At 27.6% G+C, this 20194-nt stretch overlaps 1 protein-coding gene across 1 annotated transcript in view; it reads right to left on the bottom strand.

Moving 5' to 3' along the window:
• Positions 1-353: 353 nt before the first annotated feature.
• Positions 354-20194, bottom strand: part of LOC112599540 (dynein beta chain, ciliary-like) — a gene marked incomplete at its 3' end in the record, with an annotated part of 35804 nt that continues 15963 nt past the window's right edge. The window contains exons 15-56 of the mRNA XM_025346467.1: positions 16436-16602; positions 16065-16354; positions 15834-15982; positions 15305-15775; positions 15007-15233; positions 14819-14945; positions 14516-14749; positions 13252-13430; positions 13058-13193; positions 12790-12924; positions 12432-12694; positions 12156-12357; positions 11756-11980; positions 11475-11685; positions 11279-11406; positions 10749-11180; positions 10443-10616; positions 10026-10221; positions 9565-9677; positions 8720-8913; positions 8430-8649; positions 8193-8354; positions 6911-7456; positions 6374-6847; positions 6152-6278; positions 5959-6092; positions 5458-5586; positions 4886-5039; positions 4463-4605; positions 4237-4406; positions 4031-4169; positions 3782-3946; positions 3519-3712; positions 2942-3455; positions 2636-2806; positions 2325-2476; positions 1927-2227; positions 1611-1754; positions 1395-1532; positions 929-1330; positions 616-858; positions 354-536 (exon numbers count right to left, since the gene is read on the bottom strand). Of these exons, the coding sequence (XP_025202252.1) occupies positions 354-536; positions 616-858; positions 929-1330; positions 1395-1532; positions 1611-1754; positions 1927-2227; positions 2325-2476; positions 2636-2806; positions 2942-3455; positions 3519-3712; positions 3782-3946; positions 4031-4169; positions 4237-4406; positions 4463-4605; positions 4886-5039; positions 5458-5586; positions 5959-6092; positions 6152-6278; positions 6374-6847; positions 6911-7456; positions 8193-8354; positions 8430-8649; positions 8720-8913; positions 9565-9677; positions 10026-10221; positions 10443-10616; positions 10749-11180; positions 11279-11406; positions 11475-11685; positions 11756-11980; positions 12156-12357; positions 12432-12694; positions 12790-12924; positions 13058-13193; positions 13252-13430; positions 14516-14749; positions 14819-14945; positions 15007-15233; positions 15305-15775; positions 15834-15982; positions 16065-16354; positions 16436-16602 (9258 nt within the window). The remainder of the gene's footprint in view (positions 537-615; positions 859-928; positions 1331-1394; positions 1533-1610; positions 1755-1926; positions 2228-2324; positions 2477-2635; positions 2807-2941; positions 3456-3518; positions 3713-3781; positions 3947-4030; positions 4170-4236; positions 4407-4462; positions 4606-4885; positions 5040-5457; positions 5587-5958; positions 6093-6151; positions 6279-6373; positions 6848-6910; positions 7457-8192; positions 8355-8429; positions 8650-8719; positions 8914-9564; positions 9678-10025; positions 10222-10442; positions 10617-10748; positions 11181-11278; positions 11407-11474; positions 11686-11755; positions 11981-12155; positions 12358-12431; positions 12695-12789; positions 12925-13057; positions 13194-13251; positions 13431-14515; positions 14750-14818; positions 14946-15006; positions 15234-15304; positions 15776-15833; positions 15983-16064; positions 16355-16435; positions 16603-20194) is intronic.

Below are 20194 nucleotides of genomic sequence, written 5' to 3'. Positions count from 1 at the left end.
AGCATACTCGTACATTATGCTTTTAATCTCCCGAATTTTAAGGTGATCACCTCTATTATTTGGAAACATATAAGTTAAGGTTATGTAGACCATTTAGAATTAGTTTAAAATGATTTTGTTAAATTTATGTGTTATAAATATATAGGTATATTGTGTAATGTTAAATTATTACCGCACTTTAATTATGATACTATTTTTAGACTTTTAAAACCACAACAAATTATTAATTTGTTCAAAAACTTTTAAATAATAAAGTTGATACCTAGTTAATATTTATTAAGTAAGATTGATCAAAAAAATACCAAAAATAATAATTTATTTTACATTTCTTTGAATAATATAAAATATTTTACCTTTAATCCTAAATGTAGTTCTTTTAATGACCGTCTTATTTCGTTCATTAGCGTATTCATACGCTCACATTCTTGGAATGATACAATTACGTATGGAGTTTGTTCTTCAACCTTACTCATCATATCTATTAAACTAAATGGTTCTGGAACTTTATCAAGAACGTCGTCTAAAGTTTGTCTAACCTAGAAATACATTGCATACTATTCATAACGATATATCCAATTTATTTGATTTTTTTCACGAGTGCGTAGTTCAATTTACTTTTTCATCCCTTGACATACCAGTTCCACCGGATGAGCCTGAGTCTCTAGGTTGCATTTCTAATAAAGTTTGAAATAAGTTATCTGACCTTGTAGCAAGTGTGCCAATTTCAGCGTTCGAGTGAAGTCCATACAGTATTGGACTTTCTGATGGCAATAAATCATCTATATATTCATGATATGACTTATAATCTGTGTTTGGTGGAGCCACAAAACCAGGTGCAAATAAAAGATCTCCTTCTATCTATTATTTTAAATAACAACATCTTATTAAATCAAATTACGTATATAAATTTATATATTTTTAATAGTACTAGATCTGGATTCATGTAAACTTCAAGATAAGTCCGACATAATCTTCTATCCCAGTCGTCAGTAATGTGTCCACCATACATTATCTCTCCAAAAAGATATCTAAGATCTTCCCAAGGGACTTTATTGTTGGCTTCCAAGTAATTATATAAAACATTCACAGAAATAGTTAAATCGCCTACATTAAATGGATATGATCTATTCCATCCTTGAGCTCCAAACTTAGATCTTTCTTGAATGGATGCATGAAAATAACACAAGCTGAACAAGATCGCTTTGAATTCTGATTCCTTAGAACACATCTCGAGAGTATCTTGGTTGAAATTATCTAAAGCTTTATGCAAATTTGCCATCATTCCTGTTGGTGGTTCATTAGTTATCTTTATCGAAGAATCCAAAATGCCCTAAAAAGACAAACAAAAATGTTACACATAAAAATTAATATTATTTAATTTATAGTAGAAATACTTGAGGAATAATGTGATATAGTGGATCAGCGGCGGGTTCAGCACTAATAAATATTCTATAATTTACATGTGGATGTTCAAAAGATGCTTCCATTTTTTTATCCAAAGTAGGCAACCATTTTTGTACTAAATGCACATTCTTTTAAACAAATTTAATGACGTCATTTTATGCTATATTTAATTAATGGTTATTGATTAACTATAATTTCATATTTACTTGTAACATAACCCAGTTACCCATTCGAGAACTTAACTCTATAGCATTTTCTGCCACCTGTTCTTGTCCTTGTCCTAAAGATATATTATGGAAGTTCTTTTTTTCAATTGTATATCCTTTTTTTTTACCAACAGCTTCAACGTCCTTCAACATAATATACTTGTAGTAAACAAGATAATTGTGTATTAACAGCCACTTAAAATGTAACATAGTGTAACCGTGATTTTTATACCATAATTAATTGAAATAAGTTTAACCCATTTTAACATTCAACATATAAATAATAAATCAATATCAATTATAATATTATATTTACACGTGTTGGATCCACTCCTGCGGACAATATAAAAAATACTGGTGTTGTAGAAGTAGTTTCTTTGAATGAATCATTAAACTCCAGAGGTCTAAAATTGATATATTTGAGGCCAAGAATTTCTTGGACATATACTTTGGTGGCATAAGTCATTCGATCAGTTCTTAAAGCTCTTATTATGCAAAGTCTTTGGAATGGAGTTTTGTTTTTCCATTCTTGTGGTAGTTTATCTTTCTCTGGAGCTTCACTATCAATGTATAATTGCCATCGTTTACCAGAAGTTTCAATGTCTTTATCTAGACCTCTTTAATAATAAATGTATTGTTTTAACAAATAATTCTTTATTATGATAATTAATATAAGTTAAGCATTCATTAAAAGAGTAATTTTTTTTTTCTTACCCAAAGTCGTTATCAATTAAAACAAGTGACTTTATAGCTCCCCATACATTTGATGAAATAAAATCAAACGGACTAGATAATCCAGAAATTGTTGGCCTTCTCAATAAATATTCTAACTCTATCGGTTTTATTTTATTTGCTTGAAGTTGTATCTAAAATATAATAAATTTATTATCTGTTATGTTTTTAAACGTTATCGCCAATCAATAATTATAAAAAACGTATATTTTTAAAATAAAACTTATTTAATAAATTTTATCAATATTATTCGAAATTAAAAGTTTATCATAATTATATATTTAAATATACACCTGAATAGTCACTTGGCAGATGAATATTAACTTATCTTTTTCAAATAATCCTCTACTAGTATAAATAAAGGTTTGATAAGTTATATTATCAACCAAATTGGCTATTCGCTTTTTTAAAGTATCTGCTTTTTCCGCATTATTCATAGATCGTTGAAAAACAACGCTAAAAGCCTATTAAAATAAAAATATGAAATATAAATCAATCCACGTGTTGAGCTTATAAGTGATTTGAAAAACAATAACTAAATAAATTTTAATTGACAAATTGGAGTAAAATATAATTACTCTGAAAATAAATGAATTTACCTCTAGAGAAAACTGATACATTGGATTTATTTTTATCAAATCATTCATTATAAAGTAAATTATTGATGCTCGGGTTGCAGCAACACGATATTCTTCACGAGCAGTGTCAATTTCTTTTGATGTTATTTTCGCTTCAGCCACTTTTAATTCAATTTCTGTAGCAGTTTTTTTTGATTTTTCAAGGTTCAAAACAAGTTCTTTGTCACCAAGTATCTGGTCACCATCAGCTGAAGACAGTCTCTGTAGTAAATCATCTTCAAGTTGTTTCAATGTAATTTTAAAACTATTTTGTTGTTTGGTTAAATCGATTCTCATTTTTTCTAAATCAGGTCTTTCAACTTTCACTACTTCTGCCAATAATTGATCTTCAAGTTGATCACGGTTAACAGTGAAGTTAATGAGTGTTGTCTGTGCTTGCATTTCCGGTTTATAATGTGGGTTTGATAATTTTGTGTGCAATATAAGACGGAAATTTGGATTGTAATCAATCTCTTTTTCACCGATTTTTATAGCACTATAATTATAAATTAATAGAAATTAAACAAAAATATAAATTAATATCAGAAATATTGTTTACCTTCCTTTTTTTATTAAATTTCGACCAATAATGTTATCCAAAACTGGGTCAATATTTTCTCCTATATTCTCGATCAATAAAACGTTTCCATCTCTAACACACATTTCTATATCTAACAAATAATTTTTGTAGTTCAGTCTAGTAATTTTTAAGTTTCTTCCATATTTTGTTTTAATCCATTTAATTCCTTGAAGCTATTTAAAAATAAACTTTACTATGTAATATTTATTCAAATATTGTTTAAAAATAAAAATAGTTCATACCTGAGGATCAACCATCAATGGCCATCGAACAGAATTCATTAAAATTGTTGCATTTTCAGATGACATTCTATCATTTGGTAAACCTTCATTATTCCAAGCTGCAATTTGCGCATCATCAGTAAGCAAAGATAGTGGATCTAAATTTTCTGTTATTAGTATCTCAGGCTGAAAATTTGAATCTTTTTAAGTTTAGTGCCTAGGGTATAATAAATACTTTGATTTAATTTGTTTAAATTTATGAAAATTTACCTTAACTTCTTTGAAAAAAGGTAACCATACATTTTGAATAAGTTCTTGACGATATATTTTTGTAAAGTAACCAACATATGATACAAAGGCAGAAACCATAAGAGTATCCCCAGGTAAAGTTTGCAAACTTTTTTGTAATCTTTAGTGTAAAATAAAATATTTTATAGCTTTATTCTTCTAATTAATATAATGTTAAAATAATTTACATCGAAACACTTTCTTTCCACCGGACATTTTCTGACGCTAAGCCATTTACAAGTCGATTTGCCAAATCGATCCTCATAGATGTTTCGTCAGCTTGATTTTGACAATTAGTTTTTTCAGCTACGGCGCCGTCAAACTCATCGGTTAAAATTTTTTGTTTTCTTTCCAATTCCTAAAATCATGGCCTATATAAAATACAATTTAATTCATTATTCAATTAAACTTTACAATAATCATATTTCTAAGCTCCATAAGTTTATTCCTTGCAGCACTTAGTTCTTCATTTGCTTGATCTCGAGCTTTCCGTTTTGGCTCCACAACTTGCCAAACATTATTAAACTTCATTATATTTATTACCCATTTACATAAACCTTGAATATGAAAACTCATTGTTATGAATATAAAATATAAAATAAAATTTATAATTTAGTGTTTTAAAAATGTCTTTGAAACTTGTCAAACCTATAATTAATAATTTATATTCACCATTTGCATATTAATACTATTATACAGTTAAAGGTCTATATTATTAATATATATATATAAATAATTATTACATCAATAATAATAATAATAATAATAATAATAGTATTAAATACATACTCAGATAAATTGTATTAATTTCATAAATTATATTTTATTTTTACTTACCAGCAGCAGCCGATGACTTTGCAGCAATTAAATCTGGGTCAAATTCAGGATCTTTCAAATACGGTTGAATTGCTTTGACTACATCTAGGTGTATATGTTCTTTATCATAGTTTATAAGTGAATCTAAAAACCCATCAACTTTTGCCATCATAACCTATATACATAAGAAAATAAATTGTTTATTAAGTGTAATGATTAATATTAATAGTCGCTCATTTGCTACCAATGATATGAAAAAAAAATTCCTGGATGAAAAATATAGTTGTTTCAATACTCAGATAAAAGATGTACAATATTTTTTTATATATACGCTAAGTAGAAGTGATTCATTTTAGTTGACAGACGACAGTATAAGTATATTTTATTTAATTAATAAACTTATAAGTTAAAAAATATTGTTTTAATTTTATATATTCGTACAATAATTAATAACAATTTTATTTTTACCTAGATTTTCATTTAAAATATTAAACTTCTATTATAAAATCATATAAATTAAATATATATATTATAATTTAGAATCGCAATCAATAAAAATAATACCATTTTAATTAAATTAAATTAATTAGTACCTTGCAAGCTTTCCAACTTCTATCTTTTGGAATTTTTCCTTTTTTAGCTTGTAATACCATAACTGCTGATAATACATTTATTACAGCTAACGGAGGAGATCCAAATGATTTTAGTTCTGTTAAATTATTCTAAAATATTAAATAAAATAGGTTTAATATTGCTTTAATACAAATATAACATAATAAAATTGTTATTAACTTAATTCTTATAAATATTTAAATTTTATGAAATTATACACCATAACCTATGTACATATAATTTAAATTTATAAAAATGACTTCAACTAAAAATTATGAAAAAAAAAAAATGATAATGCATAAATATATAGATATATGTATTATTTAATGTGTGGATATAATTTTTTCTTTAAATATATCTTTATTAAGTATTTTCTCTTCTTTTACACTTTTATAACTGTTCATATTTTGTAGAAATTGATTTATCAACTGTTATAAACAAACTTAGCTTTTATGAAGGTGTTATTAACTTAGAAAATTTACTTTATTTAACGTATCTAAAGCACTTTGTGCTGCTACCAACGCTGGTTCTGCTTTCTCTAAATCTTCTGCACACAGTCGTTGTTTCAAACCAACATCTTCTTCGATCAGTTTTACTTTATCTTCTTCTTCGGCGGCTGTCAAAAAGTAATTATATCTCAAACTCATGAATTTTATTTTAAATTTATATAAATACCTTTGTATTTTTCATATTTAACTTTCTCTGTTTCTTTTTGGACCACTTTGATAAGCTCTTCAGCTTTAGCATTTTTTTTAGTTAATTCAATCTTTTGTGCATCTAATTCAACTTTTAAAACATCGACCTATATTTATATAAAATAAAAAATACTTAACCAAATAAACCAGCCAACATTATTGTTAAATATTTATAAAAAGCTTTTTTTTTATTTTTACTTACTTGAGCTGCACATGATAAAAGTTGTTCAATACCATTTTGGAATCGGTAGATACCGTATTTAATATCATCGGTCTTGGATACTAATAGTTTCATATAAAGATTAATTTGTTCCAAAAATGATTTTGGTGTTGTATAATTGTAACGACGGTCATTTGTTAAATATTTTAGCGAGATATCGTTTACTGAACTATGTACGTTGGCCATAAAAAGAGATACTGGTTTCCTTAGTTTCACTGGAAGTTCGGTGAGATCGCTTAAAATCCTGAACGATACGGATTCTAAAGCCTCTTGAGGCCATTCGTAAAACCAGTTGATAGAAGTGCAAGTAACTAAAGCTGGAAACCGTCTGGATCGAATTCTTAATGTGTTACCGACAGGTGAAAAACACAAAACAATCTTGATTAATGATCTCACTTTGTTAATGAAAAAATGCCAACAGTTTTCTTTAGTTTCGGGTAAACCAACTGCTTTAACCTGTAATTATGGATTTTCGATTTAAAATTATTTATAAATTAAACTAGGTATCTATTATTAAACCTCTGGAGCAATAGTTTGAATTATATTATCGATTTCGTCATCGGCAAACAACTCTGGAATCTCGCCACTAGCAAGCATGTCATTGATAAGTACAAGGAACTTTTCATCGGCTACTTGAGAGTCAGTCATCAAGTACATGATGCCAATATTTTTTAACCCAGCTTTTATGTATAAGGTGGCTAGATCAGCTTTCAAATCAGAAATACCATATGAAGATCTCAACTGTAATTGGAATGTTTCTAACGAAGATATAAAAGCTGACAGTCGGGCCAACGACTGTTTACCACTGCCACCCACTCCAATGAGCAATGCATTGCCTCTAGGAAGTTCAAGTATACGGTTTATACGACAAATATGTGACATTGCATCTTCGAATAACACCAAGTTAATGGCCCCCAGAAATTCATCGTATGACTTCATTGCATCGTTTAATAATTTTTGTAGTACAGACCAAGACCGCACTGGCATATACTTTTGATCACCAATACCATCCGCGAAGTGTGAAAATATCAATGGGCTTATCAAGTATTCATTTTCTGGAATATCCTGTATATATACATACATCGTAAGATAAGTAAAAGATTAAATTTATAAATTTTTACTAGGTGTATTAATATAGTTAATTCATTATTTTTTAGATCAAACTATAATATTTTCTTAATATAACAATAAAAAAAAACACTTAATTAATAATTTAATAATTTACAAATTTATATCAGTGTTAATTTATGCTAGTATGATTTATTTATTTCAACAAAATAATGGACTTCATAAAACATGCTTATGTGGGGGGGCCTATGAAGAATTATCCAACAAATGTTTTTCTGAATATTAATGTTATATATACATGGATCTTGTAAAACAACCTAAAATAAATATTAAAAATAAAACTATGAATATATAATTTTTATAAAGTTCACTGTATTTTGTATTAACCATTTATTTAAACATATCCTATTTAAATTTAAAGGAAAAAAATGCAAGGCTTTCTGCCTGAAAAATTAAAACTACAATGAATACCTTTTTGACCATAGATTATATACATATTATTTTTTCTTATTATTTTTCAAACACTTCAAAGTGAATTAGCAGTTAACAAGTTTCTTAAATTGAAATTCTGTAATTCTAATAAAGTTCCCTTTAAATGGAGAAATCTTGAAAACTAAATTAAACACTCAATAAAATGTAATAATCTTACCTCAATTATTAAGTTCTGCATGAAAATTTTTTTAAAGTGTTACGATTAAAAACAAAAGAATAATTAATAATATAAAATACTTACATTAAAAGTTTTCTTTATTTGTTCAATAATTGTTTTTGAAAAGGTTTCTTGATCTTTTTTTTCAATTAATTTATCACTGTAAATTCGACTAGTCTCGTGAAACCAAAGGCGAATAAAAGAACTTGTTGTTGAGACACATTCGCCAGTGGTGAACATGATTCCCTTTTTAACAAAAAAATATTAACAAATTTATTTAAACATTTCTTATTTTTAGTTGAATAAAGAATAAGATTTTACTTGAAAAACATTGCTCATATCTCTAAGATTGAATATGTAATGAAACTTAATAGCTGTTGGCAAAAATACTGTAAGAATTTTTTCATGAAAATTTATCGCCAATTGCACGATTATATCTGCTAGTTTTAATACAGTACTGTTGAATTTATTTACTGGGTTTTTTAAATGTTGAGTTAAAATTGAAGAGTAAATTGTGTATAATGCATCATGTGATGGAAATCTAAAGTACATTACTATATATAATAATAGAATATATAAATCAAAAATTTTACAAAAACCTCAAGACTTACCCTAGAGCAAATACATAAAAATGCCTTTGCAGTCGAGAATCAATAGTAAAACTTCCAGCAGTAGGATTCATACTCGAAGTAAACATAACATTTTGTATATCTTTTAGACATAACTTAGTTCTATCATACCAATGATTATAATCCATAAATTGTCTGATGAGAGTATGAGGCTGCACAGTCCCATAAGGGTCTACCTTTAATCACATTTATTTACATTTAAAAAAATACGCATAGAAAAAAATACCATAGTTATATAACACACGTTAAAAATAAATTTTAACATTTTTTACAAATTATAATTTACTATTTAAATAGATTTTTCATCCAGATCATTAAATTATTATTATCTGTATTATGTAATAAATATTTAATTAGTATATATATTACTTTAAATCATTGTATATGAAGTTGTTAAGTGGAATAGGTTAATAAGAATAAAATATGTTTATAATATAAAATATACTATAATATTAAATCAAAGAACGTATACAGAGAACGGGTCGTATAATTCGACTAACTGATGTATAATGTATATACTTTACATATTTTATGTAAAGACTTGTATTACCCCTACATTTGAACAATATATATGTGTGGTAAGCATTTAATACAAAAAAATGAGTGACTATACTTAATTATAGGTGTGCAATCTTACATACATAACATAATACACCGGATGTCTTGTTTATTTATTTCAACAGAAGTTCAAATTTAATTATTAAAATGATACCTTCAACATTATAATAATAGTTTTTTTTTATTATTATTATTATTTTTACGATAAAAATACATTTATGCAACAGTTGTTTAAGATACATAATATTCTCTATAAAATATTAACTTACTTCTGGCATATTTATATCATCAATAAAATAAACTAGTAATTTTCCACCAGGTGGGCCAAAGTTTCTTCCGGCTTTTTTCTCAAGTGGTTTTTCTAAAATCTTTTGCAACATTTCTGGTAAAATTAAATTATAATGTAAGACATTTAATATTTTTTTAGTAATATTTATGATTGCATGCTTTAAGAGAACCATTTTTAAAAGTATAGTATTAATTTTATATTTATATATATATATAAAGAATAATTATTAACAGTATACAACTATAAGATTATCACTCGTTATACACATAAACTTAATATAACTATTGAAGTTAAAGTTTACTAATAATTATACATTATTTATTTTTGATTACAAAACGTGTACGTCAAAATTTAAGTTAAGAAATAACTACTCTGGTGAACATCTTCAATCATAATTATAATTATCATTTATCACAATTTGTGAATATTAAATTTAAGTACCAGATGTTGTGTAGAAGTTAAGTGGTACATTTGCAATCGCGTACATATCATTAGAAAGTGATTTGAGTTTATCATTTATTATAACCGATTTTCCAGTACCAGCTGCTCCAACCAACATAATTGCTTTCTTTTTATCAACCAATAAATCAAGAAAATATCTTATTCTAGTCGTTTCTGTTGTGTTTACGAGTGTTTGCTGTAAATAATTATAATCATTTAAAAATATTAAATATTATTGATAAATTGCGAGAAAGCCAAGAATTGCTAGAACACAATTAAACATCAATTATCATAATTTGCAATAAACGTGAACATTAAAAAAATGAGATTAAAAAAAAATGTTAGTGTAATTATACTTTTTTTAATTGATAATATTTATAATTATGATTTGTTTTAATTAAATAATATAATCATTACTTGTAGAGGTACATCTGGATTAAGTTCAAATGATGATACACGATCTGACCAAGGAAGAAACTGTTTCGATTCAGGATCGATGAAATAATTGAAGACATTTCCTGATGATGGGATTTTAATTGTTTTGAACTCTGTTAACCACCATTTGGAAAATTCAACTCGCCAATCAATCAACTATATTAATGTGTAATTATCACAAAATATTAATAATTTTAATTTTAAATATTTAATATATACGTATCATTATAATTTATATTAAATATAATAAATGCAAAGTATAGTAGTAACAATATTAATTATGAGCACCTGATCTTGGAATGTCGCCGATCCGAAAGCCCAAAGACAAGCGAATACAAAGTATGTTTCATACACATCTCTAGTGGTTTCCGGAGGACAATTTTTCGGAGTCAGAAGACAATCAAGTAACGTGCACAACATTTGTATGTGCGTTATTTCCGGTATAGGTGTTATGATTTTGAATTTAGTTTTCAGTGCCTCTAAGCAGATCGGTACATATTTCTCAAATAATACCAGAAGAGCAGCTTTTTCAGTCGCGTTATCCCTAGTGTCAATCCAACTAGCAACATACGGGTTCCAGCCGAGATCCGTAGGATTTAAGTAAAGTATACCAGCTCGAGAAACAGTGGCTGGTGTAGCCGACCGCAAATTGGATATTTCGAACAGTAGACGCATTGTTGGCGTCAGAGCAATACGTTCATTACTTGCTAATGTCAACACCTATAATGTATAACACAGTACGTGTACATATAGTGATGCAAGTCCATTTGTTATTTAAAAAAACATAATAATCGTATAAGACTGAAAAGATTTTGTACTTTATTGTCGTCCATCACTGTGTTTAACGACTCAATCCACATTGGATCTATGTCACCGTCCATTACCATCCATTTGGGTCCATCGCCAGGCATTTGTGATTGATCTCTTATCAAGCACGAAAATAATCCTACTCGAATGATTAGATAATGTTAATATAACTACACTCTGAAATTATATTGGTGTATGAAAACTTACCGTCTACCCATTCTCTGGTAGTCGGACTAATGACACCAAACAGCTCGTCATTAGTTACTGCTTTCGGTTCAATGTCATTGAAATGTGGTTTACATTTTAGGTTTGCATATGTCCTATATAGTGTTTTCCACACCTCGGACTTGCCCGTACCAGCCAAGCCAATTATGAAAACTGAATGTCTAACTTCTAATAATTCTACTAATTGTACTACCTGGATGAATAAAATCCACATTACTATCAATAAAATATTCTAAATAATTGTTTTTTATTTAAAAAAGGACCTTAAGAATAAAATTATCCTCAGGTTGGAGTTTCAAATCGATCGCTGCTTGACGAACTTGCTTTTCGAATTCTAAATCGCGTTTTCGAGGTACATCTAGCGCAGGAAACAAGTCACCGATAAGTCCCATAAATATAGTAGTATCTTCCGTTACAATTTTTGGAGTGTTAAAATCTCGAAGAGCTCGCATTAAAACTTCATCTTCGGGACGATTTCTATCTGCCCGCTAAAATTAAAATATCAGAAGTTTATGATTTTTATCTCAAAATATCAATTAATTTTAAATCTCTAAAATAGGTATACCATTTTATTTAATACAATTAATTTGGTTAAGATTAGTAATTTTATTTTAATAAGTTAAAATTAAATTTATAAGAACTATAATATAATTAGATTTTTACTTTTAATGATCCAGCAACAACCAATAGTGATTTAATAGCTCTTAGACCCCAATCATAATGATCTTGTTTTGATAGAAGTTCTTTGCAAAGCGAATATAGTGTTAAAAATTTTCTAGCAAGTAACCTTGCGTTTTGAAATCCTTCAGCAATTAGATTAATTTCACAGATTAATTCAAAATCAGGCACGACCATAGCACAAGGCCTTGTAAACACATTTGTAATTTTAAATTAAACACAATAAACGTCAAAAATCTTAGAAAATGTTAGTTGATTTACCTGAACAATGCTTTAAGGTTCTCAGGAAGTTCAGCTCGTCCCGCGTATCCAGGGTTCATTGTAATAAACATACCGATGGTTGGAATGAGATTAACATTATCACCCAACAGAAAACATGTGTTCTTTTTTGCTTTAATGGAGTCTAATACAGATTTAACTTGAGTCGCTACTACGGACAACACTTCAACAGATATTCGATTGAATTCATCAAAACATCCCCAAGCACCGGTTTGAGCAAGGCCTTTGTAAATATTACCACATGACTAAAACCGAGATTTTGTTTAAAAAATATAAACAAAATGTATGTGAATAAAAAGCAGAATATTTTATTTAAAAATAAATAATATTATTAATTCACTCTATAATCCATTTGTTCGGAGCAATTGAAAACATAGACCATCATTCCTATGGCTTTTCCTAAATCTTTGGTCGTCTCAGTTTTCCCAGTACCAGCTGGTCCAGCAGGAGCGCCACCCATTATTAAATGTAACGACTATTTTAAAGCAAATGTATAAAAATAAATGTAATTAATCTACATACTACGACTTGATTCAATTGTATATTTTGAGATATGAGTTAATACGTAAATTTTCATACAGATCCAATTTAGCTGTAGTTAAAATTACCTGTGTTAACGTTATATAACATCTATCGGTCAAAGGAGTCACAACCAGTCTAGGAGTATTTCCCAAGTATTCGTACCAATACCGAAATTGTGCATCACAAATATTAGCAAAACAATCTGACTCTTTGAAATCCCATCTTTTATAAAATACAAGTATTTGTAGATTTCAAAATTAAGTATTTATTATTATGTTACCTGTGTCTTAGTTGGCATTGCCACTGAAAAGCAGAAGAGGTTTCAATTTTCTGTTGAATCATTTTTGCCACTACGTCCCGACAATGTACATCAATAGTACAAATTGTATTCACTTTTTGTCGATCTCCTTTGGTCAAGTCTTCCAATAGCAAATCGATAAGCTCGTTCAACTGTACTATCTAAAATCATAATATGTTAGTACTTGTTAGTAATGCAGGTGCCTAAATTATTATTAGGCTTACCTGGGTCTTAACTGTTTAATAAAAAAAAAAAAAAAAGGAATACAATTAATATTAATGGTTAGTGGACTGTATTTGTTTTGTATAATAAATATTTTAAATAAGAATAAATAATAATAATAATAATAATCAGTCAAATAATAATAATGCTAATTACAACAATTTGACAATATAATAAATTTGCGTAATAACTTAAGTTCCTGTTTGGCTCAACAATAATAAATATATGATAATAAGAAAAAATATGCAATTTACTTATGAAGACTTACTGTATAATAATAATAAAATTAAATAAGAGAGCTCGTCAGCCTATTACCTGAGAGTTGGTGTCCACTAGCGGTCTTGAAACAACGCTATCGTCTTGGAATGCCCATGCTTGTACAATAAGAAGAATACAAAAAGAGTAAACAAGTGGCAAACACTAGAACGTACGACTAGTGGGCCACCAACCCTAAACGCATATTTCACACACAAGCAATTCAAAATATAACGATAATTCACAAATTCTATAAGTAAGTCGTTTCTTGGTCCTTAAGTAGAAAATATGAATATAAATGTGCACAATGTATTGACTAAGAACGATACTTACAGAATACAACAACGTGCAACAATAAGAAAAATAACGAATGCAATATTTAGCGAAAACTATAATATGCACTAAAAATTTAAGTATAAAAAAACTTCAAAAAAAAAAAAAATGAACAAAATTTGTAAAGAAGGTAAAAACATGTGCTTTCCCTTTTACCCAGACTCGGATGCGTTAAAAGTAAACGGAAAACTTTAAGCTATAATATATGTACTGCTCGGCAGTTACAACGGAAAGAAAACATAAGCTAATAATAAAACAAATGACGAACATCGCAGGATATATTATGGAGGTACGCCCCGTACTCGGACAGTGGTGCCCGAGCACCTATTGCGGACAAGATCCACTGCCACCAACATAATATAAAATAATAATAAAAATGTTCGAGCACGATCAGTATTTATACAGTAAGATATTAATGAAGGAAACTGAAAATTACTTGTTTTTTGTTGTATTCTTTTAAAGCGTTTTCATGACCTATTTCAAGCTGAGCAAAGGCATCGTTAGTTTCAGCAGTCCACCATATTTGAACACCACATAAAGCTGTTTGAGCTGGATAATCAAATATCCACAATCTTCTTGGTTTATCATCGTAAGATTTTACTGCTCTATCGAAGTACTGACGACCTGATGAACGCATTGTATCCGTCAATTTATTTAGCCATTTTTCAACCTAAACATTTGAAATACGTGTAGATTGATTAAAAATATGAATCCAAGATTCGTTTTTTTTTTTTTTTACTTGTCCAGAACATTCACAATTTTCATTAAATTCAACATATTCACCATCCTTAGCATACATACCAGTCCCTAATTTATCATTTATAAACTTTATTCTTGACATCGAGTCGTATAGCTTAATTAAATGTCTGCAATTACGTATAAATTAATAGTTTTATATAACAAATTTAATACACTAGATTAAATTACTTGCAAACAGACTCCGGATTATTACCATTTGATAGTATATCTAATAAATCAGCGGATGATATAAAATAAAACCTTGGATAAGTTAAGCGTTTTATTTCCAAGTATTGAGCTAAAACTTTTTCGCATTTAAACAGCTCGTTTTGTATATTGACAAGTTTATTGTACAATCCAGGTTTACTAGTACCCTTTACGACGTTTGGATTAGCTCTAATATCCACTAGTAATGACTATTTACCCAACATATTTAATCAATTTTTATTATTACTGATAGTTATATTTTATTTTTATTTTCATTCACCTTAAATTCCTTATCAAGTGATTCAAATCTTTTCGTATCCTCTGGTAATTGTATCCGTATATCACCAGAACCGATAAAAATTGCTTCCAGATAAGCCCATATTCTTTGTACCTCCAACCACAAATTTATTACTCGATCAGCTGTGTTTAACTTCAATTGCCAATTAAACACTTCATTATAAAAATATCCAACAAATTTTGAGCTTAGCATATTTTGTAATTGGACTTGATTATCTTCTAAGACTTCTACTATTTCTTCCCTAACTTTAAGTAAATTAACTTTTGTCCTAGGATGGGGCTGATATTCAAATGACATTGCATTCCAAGTTTCGGTAAATACTTTTAAAGACTTCTCCATACTCATTTCTTTTACAGATTTATCGACAATATTTTTTATATCATCTTCATACACATGTAAATTAAGTGATAATAAATCATTTAGTGTTGTCGATTTCTCGATGGAAAATCTAACCTAAAGTGATATAATGGTATAAATACATTATATTAATATCGAATTCAAATAATTTTACATTTGTAACATTCATAAGTTCTGCCCAGTGCCGTTCTTTCATTGCTGAGTTTTGTAATTCACTTAATGCTCTCAAAGACGTCATCATGGTTTTTATTAAGTCTTCGATGTATTCATATACTGACCAATCGCGAATAATTTTATCCATTACTTAAAATATATTTTTTATAAATTACTTAGTATAATTTTTGAAAATACATATTCAAAACTTTTTTACAAGTAAGTGTAATACCTTTTAATTCTTTTGCAAATCGTTTAAGTTCCATGTCTATATTTTCGGTATCTACGTTATTCCATAAAGTAGATTTCCACACATTTATCCAACCTCTTACTAGATACACAAAATCCCACAGCTGTTTATTGAGACGTAGAGTTTTCTTAGTTGATAATAATATATTTGGCTCTGGTTGTGGAATTTCAAATAGTATAGCTTGAGAAAGTAATTTTTGGTACAAATCTTCTAATTCCATTAAAGAACTATTAGCATTATCAATCTCTATGTAAGGGTTTTCACATTTTGCACTAAATAAAGTTGACAATGAGTTGTAATAAGTAGGTATACTGAAATAGCACAGTTAATTATAATATAATATTAATACTTACTTAAACTGAGACTGTTTTATAAAGTTAATTTTAAAAAACGTCTCACGTACGTTTAACAAAATTATTCTGCCAATTATTATAGATCCTTCTATTTGAATTAAAGGAATTACTTGAGATTTGACGTTCAGAGCATTTTTCTTAGTTATATTCCATTTTTCCGGTAATTCCTAAAAAAAAAGATGAAGTGTTAAAATAAAAAAAAAACATTTGAATGGTATATCATTTATATCATTAGTGATATAATAAATATAATTTTGTTAGTTTATGATTTAAGAACGTAAAAATTATTTTGCATACGTTTAAGTTTTTTACTAAAAACATCTTGAAATAGATTCTAAGGATCTGAACCACACTGAGCATGAATCGAACATATAGTTCAATGTTTAACACCTTTATAGGTATTATAAAAATTAAGGTTTATGATCATTTTACAATTGCTAATTTTATACAATAAAAAAAATGACATGTAAAAATTGTTCATAGGTCTTTAATAACTGAATTTTCTTGTAGTAAAACATTATAACTATAAGAATGATTAAAAACAATTGGATTATTTTAAGTCATAAATGTAATTGAATAGCATTTATCAACATTAAATTTGAAATAATTATAAAGGCTCCAAACGATTAAATTATTCAATTACTTGAGTCTGCAATCAGCCTTAGAATAAATAACATTAAATAATTTTAGTTATCATTAAGTGGACTAACAAAAACGTGCATTATTCATTCATAAATTAAACACTAACAGAATAAAATATTAGCCTTGCAATACAACTAATAGTATATAATTGTTCTCCGAAAAAAAAATACTTGCCTTAATAATCTGCGATATTTTGGAAATCTAGGTGTGAAGCTAATTTAAAATAGTACTGTTATCACCCATAAGTTATATCTCCAAACTAAGAGTAATTAGAATGCTTAGTCAAATTCATAAAATACGTAAAAAATGTTGAGTCCCTAATAATTATATTTTTAAATTATAATAAAGTTCATCGTTTAAATACATATTTGTTACTAAATTTTGTCTTAATAGTTCAAAAAAAAATTAAAAAAATATTGCTTTTATATTTTTCAGATGTTATAGTTACAGTATGAGCTACTGACAAATAACTTGCTCGAAAAATTGACATAATCCTGACAAAAGTTTAGATTAGGTAGGTAAAATACGATAACGTTATAAAACTACGGTAATATTTAACCGCCGTCGTTATTAGTTTCATTACGAGTACATCAAAAAGATTGTTCATATCGTCAATCGAGGTTACTTGAAACGATTTTGACATACTTTTTAGTATTACGAGCTTAAAAAAATCGCACAGCACTACAAAAAGTATATAAATGAGCGCATACCTCTCAAGAATCTAATAAGATCTTTAAATTAGATTTTTAATCAAAATTGGACTTAAAATAAAAAATACGTGTTACAAGTCACCTCAATTTTTGGGTGACTTATAACAGCTATGAAAATTCAATTCAAACACGTTAGAGTAGACTTGAAATAACATTTTTATTTTAAAAATAATCACAAGAACATGTTAAATAAATATTTTTAAAAAAATAATAATAATATAAATAACATGACAAAAATAAAATACAAAACTTTTTAAATACAAAAAAATAAACTTAATACTAACACTTGATACTAAATTGACCTTAGGATAAGACCTTATCTTTTTTTAACAGTAGGTATATATACTTTATCTTAAAATTATAAAAATTATATCAATAAGAAATTTGATGAATCAAAATAGAAAAACATTTTAAATAGAAAAACATAACATTATAATAATAGGTACTTAGTATTTAGATACCATTGGTACTTTAAATTGCCTCTTCTTTGGCTTTTTACTACCATTCTTTTAATTATTTGTTCCCTTGATATAGTTGCTTCATCAATGATGAATGGAAACCAATAAAATCCAATCATTTGGTTGTTTTTTCTTAAAAATTTACACGTATATTAATTTTCTTCAATATCAGTCACTTGGCCTATATACATTTCAATATTTTTTTTAATTGTTTGAAATTTTACCATAATAAAATCATTAACATACATTTTATCACATTTTTTATTTATTTTTTCTTCAGTATTATTTATATTTTTATATTCAGTCTTATCAGTTACTATCATGTTATTATCCTCATTTAATATATTTTGATCACTATTATTAATTTCAACCTCATCAACTATTAACATTCCTTCACCATTAATACATTTTCTTCATTTTTTTTATCACAATTTCTTTTTTTACTTTCTTTTTTCTTTTGTTTTTGTGATTATAACATTTTCTATAATTTCTTCATTATTAAATATTATGCTTTCTTCTGCCACACTGCATCCTGCTTTTATATTATATTTTTTTTTCTTACTGACTTTTTTACCAACTTTTCCAAATCTAGTTTCTTTGAAAATATCATGTAAAGCTTCAGGAATTATTATGGATGCAGAACATTGAGTCTAAATCTTAAATGGGCAATGTTTTCAATACTTTTTCTCTGTTAATGGAGTATATTCCTATTGCTTCAAACCCTGCTTTTATATTGCTAATTTGTGAAACTGAAAGCTTTTTCAACGTCTTTTTAAGTAGTCTAGGAAAAATCTCTTTTGGAATAGGACCTCTCCTAGCTCTTTTATAGGCTTTTAAAACTTTTCGCCATACAATTTTAATTGGTCTTAAACAAGACACGTCTAGCGGTTGTGTCAAATGAGTACTATTGGATGGCAAAAATACAAATCTTATATCATTTTCTTTACACAACTGAATAATTTTTATTGACATATGACTTACTAGGTTGTCCCCAATAACTACTCTTTTACCTTCCATTCGTCGAAAATAAGGTATAACAACTGTAATAAACCAATCTTCAAAAATACTTTGGTCAAACCACCCAGATGGTATTCGATTATACTTGCATTTGTCTGGACCTCCAATAGTCCACGAATCCCACAACTGTGTGGATTTATATACAACATAAAGGGGTAGCATAGAACCAGCAGCATCGACAAAACACATCACTGAGGTTGCTGGACTTTGGTGAATCCATTATATTGTCAGCATGTTTAGAGGTTTTTCTTGCTAAGACTTTAATTCGACCAGGATCATCAACAAAATTAGTTTCATCATAATTTATTATATTTTATGGAGGTATACCTGAGAGAGAAATTTCCAAGTTATCAAAATATTCGTTAACAACTGTTCTTGAAACTGTAGCTCGTGAACGTTTTATATTTTCACCAAGTCGTGTTTTTAAAACTGTATTGTGTCTTTCAATAACATTTTTATATCAAATTTCACCAGGTAAATTGTTTTTAAATAATTTAAGATTTTTGCCAGCACGATTCAAGTATGATTTGACTAGATTTTTCACATCATATTTTTCGAACGGATAACCCCAATTAGAGGCATACAATATAGCATCTACAATACATTTTTCTTCTAAGGAAGTTAATACATTTTGTCCACCATGTTTTTTAACGTTTTTTTTATTTATTTTTCTACTTATAGTAGCAGTGGATATGCCATATTTATTAAATGCTTCTCTGTATGAAAGTTTTTTTGTCTTACCTCATCGATGGCCTGTTTAAGGGTTTCATCACTGTAATTTCTGTATGTCCGGCTACCCGGTATACGCGTGTATTTGTTGGGCATTTTTGGGTGTTTCAAGTCACCCTCAATTTTTTTTTTTCTGTAAAATAAAACTTAAGCTATAAAATTGGAAAAAAATATTTTTAGACTTCCAACTAAAAAATTGTTCT

This window comes from Melanaphis sacchari, unplaced genomic scaffold (assembly GCF_002803265.2).
Source record: "Melanaphis sacchari strain LSU unplaced genomic scaffold, SCAv2.0 Contig538_pilon_pilon, whole genome shotgun sequence".
NCBI classification, from domain to species: domain Eukaryota; kingdom Metazoa; phylum Arthropoda; class Insecta; order Hemiptera; family Aphididae; genus Melanaphis; species Melanaphis sacchari.
This window is presented reverse-complemented; position numbering and strand designations above follow the sequence as displayed.